This window comes from Acipenser ruthenus, chromosome 56, assembly GCF_902713425.1.
Source record: "Acipenser ruthenus chromosome 56, fAciRut3.2 maternal haplotype, whole genome shotgun sequence".
Lineage (NCBI taxonomy): Eukaryota > Metazoa > Chordata > Actinopteri > Acipenseriformes > Acipenseridae > Acipenser > Acipenser ruthenus.
The window spans coordinates 5685534-5694133 of record NC_081244.1 but is presented as its reverse complement, the minus strand read 5'-3'; the positions used below and the strand labels follow the sequence as shown (position 1 = coordinate 5694133).

Here is an 8600-nt window from a genome sequence, read left to right as displayed (position 1 = left end):
AAAATAAAGACTGATTGATTGATTCTTTACAAACACAATGATACAAGTCCACTCCCATGAAGACGACTGTTTTAACCACAATGGCACAGAACTTCTGTTCCAATTCTACAGTTCCAAGTGACTAAACGGATGCATTAAAACAGCCTCCTCTGTGAAAAACAAATACGCTGCTTTCTTTTTTTCTTACTCTTGACATTCTCTTTGTAGGCTAAACTTTTTTTATTGACTACTCTGCCTTTTATTTCACTGCGTTTCACTGTGGAGGGAGTTATTTCACCTGCTTCACTAAGAGGGAGTCAGATTTTACAATTCCCTGTCCATCAGCGTTTGAGTTCTCTATTAATTACCTTGTCACCTTCTGCAGCAGCCTGCATTGAGGGGTGGAACACTGTAAACAAGGTCTGCTTGCTTTCTGACAAAGTACAGCTACAGCCAAAAGTCTTGCATTACCCTACATAACTAACTAATTCTGCTTCATGAAGTCCAATGAAACCTTCTGAATAATGTAAATGTTAACATATTGAATGACACACCGCTTTGTAGTTTTTCCATATACTTCACGAAAAACTGACCACAAATTGAAAAATGTGACATTTTCGAAAGCTAACATGAAATACTACTGTACTGCTATTATAGCTTCTGGTAGACGTTTGGGGGATCATTTTGTAGTGTCTTTGATTTCATGATGTTAAATAAAAGAACTACATAATGTTCATATATATATATATATATATATATATATATATATATATATATATATATATATATATATATATATATATATTATATATTTATATTTTAAAATGATGTCTCAATCCTAAAATTCTAAGTGATGCAGCGTAGTCACAGAAGACTGAACTAAGGAAGAGATTGAATACCAGGCGACACGTTTCAGTCCACGTTAATGGTAGTGCTAAACTACTGCTGACCCCTCATTTGGACAGTGAACTTGCCCAATACCTAGGCCCATATTCAAGAGAAACACTTGAGTGGTGGTTCCCACTTAAGTGTGCCAAATTAGTGGTTGCACAGAGTGAGAAAGGACACTCAAGTGAGCACTAACACTAACTAAAAGCATAAAAAAAAAAATACTATAATAAATCATTCACCTTTTACATTTGTTTTAAGCACACTGGATGTATTCCTTGAATCCAGGTACAAAAAAAACCATATCAACTTTCAAATGCTTCATGGAGTATGAAGTGGTTCCCATTGGTTGATCTTTCCACCATGTTCCTCAGGGATACTTGACATGATATCATTGCTTTAAGCAGTAAGGTAAAAAAGGTTTTATAAAAAGATAGTCTTGCAGTGGTGGCTTTGCGTATGTACTCTTTAATCAGGGGTGCAAATCACTTTGAAAATGTATGCTAAACTGTTTTGAAAGCCTACTGGTGCTCAATTATCAAGCCCCCCTCAACTTCCCACACAACACAAACCTTCTCTCCTGTGTGTGTGGATGACTGGGGGTGGGTCATGTGAGTAGTCCAGACCCAATGAGAAAGGAATAATAAAAAGAAATACATCAATTAAACACGTCTACAGGTGCCAGAATGTAATGTTGCTGGCGCTATATGAGGTACCCTGACGCTAGAATCTAGCCTGTTAAACCTTTATTTCACCTGTATAATCCACCACAGCAAATGCATCAGACAATGACATCATTCCAAGGATCCTCGCAAAAGAGGAACCAAGGGGTTCTCGAGTGGCACATCCGGTAAAGGCGCTCCGCGTGGAGTGCAGGATGCGCCCTATAGTCTGGACGTTGCCGGTTCGAGTCCAGGCTATTCCTTTGCCGACCGAGGACAGGAGCTTCCAGGGGGCGGCGCTCAATTGGCCGAGCGCCGCCCAGGGGAAGGGAGGGCTAGGTCGGCCAGGGTGTCCTCGGCTCACCGCGCACCAGCAACCCCTGTAGTCTGGCCGGGCGCCTGCGGGCTTGCTTGTAAGCTGCCCAGGGCTGCGTTGTCTTCCGAAGCTGTAGCTCTGGGTGGCTGCACGGTGAGTCTGCAGTGTGTAAAGAAGCGGGCGGCTGACGGCACACGCTTCGGAGGACAGCGTGTGTTCGTCTTCGCCCCTCCCGAGTCAGCGCAGGGGTGGTAGCGGTGAGCTGAGCCTAAAAATAATTAGACACTACTGAATTGGGGAGAAAACAATAAATAAAAAAAAGAAAAGAGGAATCAATTGTAACAGAGAACCCTTTACCTGCTACCCTAACTGAAGAGGATGACCTTTAGGTTACCTTTACGTTGTCTTTGCAAAACCTATTGAAGTTGCGATCCAACATCCTTAATAGAGATTTGTAAATGGAGACTTTAAGGGTACCTACTGTAATCTTCCAAGCAGATGTGTTTATCAGGTGCATAGTGAAAGCCTTCAGGTAAATGCCAGCACTAGGTATTCAGTCAAAGATGTCTTCGGATATACTTAAGACTGTATTGTTGTTGTTTTTCTTAGGAAATCTGTCTTCCTCTTGGGAAGGATGTCCAACCCCAGTCTCAGAAACTGCTACAGGCTACTTAATATCTCAGCCCTAGACTTGCTGGGTATAGTTTAGCATGCCACAGGCCTGAGGTTTTGTCGTTTTGTCATTCTCGTACCACTGCTTAGTCCATTTGCTAACAAGGAGAAAATACTTTAAAATACCTGCAACGGTATTCATGCATTATTTGTGATGTGCGTTCCCACCCACTCTCCCTTCCAAACCCGCGATTTACGGCCCACCTTCCCTCTGCATCCCTTCCTCACTCATTCACACGTTCTCTCATGTATGTTTGAAATGTTCTCCACCTTAATGAGCATGCCTGGTATTTTTTTTTTTTGCTATAGTACAAGTGTGCAGCAATGTTTTTTTTTTTTTTTTTTTCCACTTTTATTGTTTTTTTATTTATTTATTTATTTTTTTTGTTGAGTTTCCGAAAAAACAAAAACAGAAAAAAATAACAAGTTGACATGCAGAGGAGGCTTCAAGAGCGGACGTGCTCTTCATTGACATTGGCTTCAGAGCTGCAAGCACATGCACTGTTATTAAGCAAGTCTCAAAGTCGACTTCAGTTTTTTTAATGTTGGAAGATGCGCGTGACTCTCAGAAGTGTGTTATATAAAACATGACGTTAGCAAGATGCTTATCTTCAAACTATGTTTGTTGCTTTTTTACTGGCCCTCTGGATGTGTGAATAACACTAATGCCGAATATAGAATCTCCTGTTCTCTGCAAATCCATATATACATGTATATATATATATACTTGCCATCTCCAATTTCATACAGAAATATTGAATTTAGTTTGGTTCCATTGCTGGCACCGCTAATGGAGGAACATTTTTTTCCTTATCCAACTCAAACAGAAATGTGTATTCCCTTCCCTTTCTCTCCCTCTCTTCCAGTGGAATATGCAGTTTTAATTTTTAGCTTTTTTCGTTGCATCTAACCCTTCTGTCCTCAATATTTTCCTTCAGATGTGTCCTTATCTGTTAGACGGCAGAAGTTGAATGTCTCCAAATCAGTCCCTCCATGAAATGATTCCCCACTACAACTCCTACCAGACCGCAATTCCTCCACTGTCCTTCACAGAATTTTGTTGTTTTGCGTGTTCAGCTGGCAAAAGTTTGTTTCCTCCAGTCAATCCTCCTTTGAATTGTAAAAACGTACGTATATATTTTAAATCTCCATTCTGAAGTGAATTGTTTGTGGGTGTGTTTTTTTATTTTATTTATTTTTTATTTTTAAATGTTCGTGTTTTATTCTTGTAGCCGGCAGAAATGAATTTCCAATCAATCTTCCAGTGAATTGTGTGTTTTTTAGTTTTTTTTTAAATCCTCAGAGGTACATTTCCTCTCGTCGGTCCTCAGATGACATTTCTTTAATATTCTCCTCCTCTGAAGTGTGTCTTTTAATATTCTTGTATTTTTGTTATGTAGCTCATACCAGTCCCCAATCCTGCACTGTCTCAGCCGGTAATGTCTGACATGGGTTACAAGGAGGAGATTTTAACTGCCTCCTGTGTGTACTGGGTGCTCGTGCCCACCATCTGCCGCGAGTTTCGGAGGATGCCAGGGATGGCGGGTGAGGGGGGCATGCTCTCATCGGGGGTGTTGGCCGGGGGGGTGGGTATGCTGATGATTGCTGCAGTGAAGTCAGTGCAGTTCAGCTTCAAGTCCTGAGTCCTGGCATTCAACCTCGAGCGGCTGCAGAGATTAAAAGGGACAGATCGAATAAGTTTCACTGATGTTTAACTGACGCCAAAAGTGGTGGTATACATTAGTTATCATGGCAGACACGTGTCTTAAATGCAAGGCACAGCACTGAAGTTCCACGTGTCACGGTTATCTCTGTCTAGAGCAGGGGTCTCCTACCCTGATGCTGGAGAGCTGCAGGGTCTTCTGGATTTCCTGTCAACCAAGCTCTCAGTTACTTAACTGAACCAAATTATTGTCTTAATTATTCACGATTAACATGTGTTCCAAATCTTCACTGAGGATGTAAAGACATCTATAAAACTTGCAGGATTGGTGCTCTCAGGGACCAGGGTTGGAGACCCCTGTTATAGATGACAGGGTTACCATATCACTCCATGTACACTAGGACAGTTTCTTCAACTCACACCACCAATGCATTCTGGTACATTTGACCCATCTCAGGTACCTTTCACAGCAGGACTACACTTACCAGAATGCATTGGGGTGTGAATTGAAAAGCCTGATCTGTCCCAAGCTGTCTCACTAAACGTGCAAAAGGCCTCTCCACACTCACCCCACTCCCAACTCATGTACACCTACAGCGGTTCACTGACCCCCGGATCCACTGTTTTTTTAACAGTAAAACCTCCTAAATATGAAATTATTAAGAATGAGGGCTTAAGGGCAAACTGAACCCTGTTTTGCATGCATCAAAGGAGTGTCTGCTCACCTCTGCGGGATGCTCTTCTGCACGTGCAGGGTGTCCAGCTCCTGTATGCTGCCCCGGCTCACAGACACCGTAGAGTTGGCCAGCCGGATGGCTCTCCTCTTGGCCCGGCGTGAGCAGCAGGAGGTGGACTGGCCCTGTTGGCTGGAGATGGAGGTGCTGCGGCTGGTCCGGTAGCCCATGGACTCGGCCATGCACACCTCGTTGTAGGTGTGCTCATCCGTGAACTCATGGTTCTGAGGAAGAGAGAGACATGACGGGTTTATTCAGCAGGAGACGAGTGGTCTCAAGCAATCAAAAAAGATTCACAAAGATTCCTTCAGATGAGATGTAAAACCGAGGTCCTATTGCAAGCAAGTGACTCTGCAGCAGCAGTTGTTAATGTATAGTTTATCCCTTAATCTCTGTAAGTCGCTTTGGATAAAAGGATCTGCTAAATAAGGAATTAATAACTCTTCTTTCGCCATTAGCAGCGGTGGGAGTATCTAGGATATTGACTGACTTTTTTGTTTTTGTCTAAATTTAGTTTATCATTTACTTTCCAACTGTGCTGCTCCTGTTGCAACACCATCAATATTGTGTGTTAATAAAAGAAGCGCCGTGATTTTTTTTTTGTATATACCTTCTGGGGTTAAAAAATACAGCCGCGCTCTGGAACCTGTGTTATTCCCCTGTTTTAAGATGCAGGCTTACAAGGAAAACAATAACAGTACACACCAGTGAATTAGCCAGGGAGAAAAAAAAAACCAACATAACATTTCAGAAGCTCTTATTAACAGACTTGTATACTGTGCAGCTGTGAAGGGTGATTGGAGGGCACCTTAGGTAAACAACGCAGACCCCTTAGTGTTGAAAGGGTTAAGCTAATAAGGATGATCTGTGCAGTGCGGGGGGGGGGGGGGGGGGGAGAGGCAGAGAGAGAGAGAGAGAGAGAGACAGAGAGAGGCAGAGAGAGAGAGAGAGAGAGGCAGAGAGAGAGAGAGGCAGACAGAGAGAGAGAGAGAGAGGCAGAGAGAGAGAGAGGCAGAGAGAGAGAGAGAGGCAGAGAGAGAGAGAGGCAGAGAGAGAGAGAGAGAGAGAGAGGCAGACAGAGAGAGAGGCAGAGAGAGAGAGAGGCAGACAGAGAGAGAGAGAGAGGCAGAGAGACTAGGGAGCAGATTGTGAGAAAGGGGTAGACAGGAGTCCAGAGATTCGTACTCACTGTAGTTTTCTCCAGGCAGTGCAGTAGATGGTTATGCTGATGTTCAAAAGCGGACCGATTCCTTATACACAGTGCCTGGTTCCCGCTGCCATGGTCCTGTTGGGAAAGTCAAAGAGAGTAAGAAAAGAGCATTAGAGGGGGGCGTCACACTTCACAGTCTTCTTCTTTCGTATGGCCTTTGAAAAGCAACAGACACCGAGTTTATAGCTGCACAGCTCTGGCCAAAAGTTTTGTAGCACCTAGAATTTTAGGATTGAGACATCATTTAAAAAAAACAAAACAAAAAAAAAAAAAACATAATTTAGATATTTTATTTAACATCATGTAATCGAAGAAACAAAATATGCAGTCGCAAAAAGGTCGGCCAGGGTGTCCTCGGCTCACCGTGCACCAGCGACCCCTGTGGTCTGACCGGGCGTCTGTGTTGTCCTCCGACGCTGTAGCTCTGGGTGGCTGCATGGTGAGTCTGCAGTCTGCACTGCATAATAATTGAATATTCTAAATTGGGAGAAAATAATAAAAAAATAATTGACGACTACTAAATAAAAAAATAATAAAAAGAAGAAACAGATTTAGATTATGTCTTAGCTGCTGGCTGTTTTTTTTGGAGCTCAAAAGTCTTTGGTTTAAATTCACCACATCTTACCTGTGCATTGCACAGTGACGCGAAAGATAGGAGCAGTCAAGGATGAATCTAGCAGCGTGTGTTTCATGTGGGCTCAAGATTGATCATGGATGTTCTGCAAACATGGCTTGAATAAATCAGTGACTTGTATCAGATTAAATGTGATAAGACCGAAGTAAGCACTGACAGGTTTCCTGTTTTTTCCCACATTTCCTAACTTGCTACAGGGTCCTAATGATAAAGAACAGCCCAACATTACCCAGAAGGCTAAGGTTTTATTTATGTAGTGCATGTGTAACTTTCCTATTAAAAATAACTCTTCTCCCATGCAACTCCACTACTCCGCTCGCATCCAGTTCAAGACTCTTGTACTAGCCTACAGATGCCTTGACCAGACTGCACCCAGCTACCTCCAGACCCTCATCTCTCCCTACACCCCCACTCGACCTCTCCGCTCCGCCTGCACTAGAAGACTGGCTCTACCTCCTCTACGCTCCCCTGCCTCCAGAGCCCGCTCCTTCTCCACCCTTGCTCCGCAGTGGTGGAATGACCTTCCTACAGATGTCAGGACTGCCCAGTCCCTGACCACATTCCGGCGCCTCCTTAAGACTCACCTCTTCAAACAGCACCTGTAGAACTCCTCTGTTTTTCCCCTGGGACACTATCACCCTTCCTTAAAAACGCTTTACTTGCTCTTATCTGCCCCCTATTTTACTGCATTTAATCCTGTACTTCAGAGTACTGTAATCTGCCAAGTGTTTAATCTGTAGTATTTTGTATTTAATCATATCCTGATGTAACTATCACTGTCACTGTTATCTGCTGTATTATTGAATTGTATTTTGTCACACTTGTACTTGCTTGAACCAAAGTTATTGTATTTATCTTGCTGTTAATTGTATTATTACTTGTACTGCGATTCTTGAAATGTATTTGCTTACGATTGTAAGTTGCCCTGGATAAGGGCGTTTGCTAAGAAATGAATAATAATAATAATAATAATAATTTTTGGAGATGGTGATCAGAATCCGGGCTGAATTTTATGATTATTTTTTAATTTAATGCATCTGATGTATTTTATGCTATGTACAGCACATTGAAGCCACTGAGTCAAGATGGTTAGACAAATTATATATATATATATATATATATATATATATATATATATATATATATATATATATATATATATATATATATATATAAATCAATTATATAGGGACGTTTCGGACTACTTTTTTTTTTTTTTTGGATTATTCACATTTTTATGTACCAACATTACCTTTTTCTTATAGATTTTGCTCCTTTTGGTAAACAGCAGTTTTTTCCGTTTTTCAAATTACATAAACACACACTTGTATTGAAATAGTCTGTCCCTGACATGACTCGTATGCCGTTGAAACATACTCTGTAATACTTGAAGCCTGACCTCCCTGATGCAAGTCAGTTTCAGTCCAAATCCAAACTGTATCCCCAAAATGCCATTTCACTTGAACAGTCTGAACACATACAGAGCTATAATAAGGTAGCCATGTATCTGTATGATATCCTATTTAATCTATTTAGTCTTTTATATCCCGTTGTACCTGCCTGCACTTTAAGTGCTGTGCAGATTTAATCAAAATCCCCACAGCGGCTCCTGCTAATCTCTCTCCACACCTGAGAGAAAGGAAAGAACGGGGTCCCATCCATGTGCAACAATTTAAAAAGAGGACCCTGCATGGGAGGGGGGGCTCTGTTTTCATCTCCTCTAATGCACAGCGGCCAGTTCTGACTGAGTAATCTTTATTCCTCTCCTCGCTGCAGCTGAAAGTTGCTGTAATCCAATATTTACAATCCCCTTGCGAGCAGATATTTTCTCACAGATCTATA

The 8600-nt window shown here is 42.0% G+C and overlaps 1 protein-coding gene across 1 annotated transcript in view; it reads right to left on the bottom strand.

Moving 5' to 3' along the window:
- Positions 1-2844: 2844 nt before the first annotated feature.
- Positions 2845-8600, bottom strand: part of LOC117404238 (potassium voltage-gated channel subfamily D member 1-like) — a 59826-nt gene continuing 54070 nt past the window's right edge. The window contains exons 5-7 of the mRNA XM_034007040.3: positions 6104-6199; positions 4906-5138; positions 2845-4184 (exon numbers count right to left, since the gene is read on the bottom strand). Coding sequence (XP_033862931.3) covers positions 3971-4184; positions 4906-5138; positions 6104-6199 — 543 coding nt within the window. The 3' untranslated portion in view covers positions 2845-3970. The remainder of the gene's footprint in view (positions 4185-4905; positions 5139-6103; positions 6200-8600) is intronic.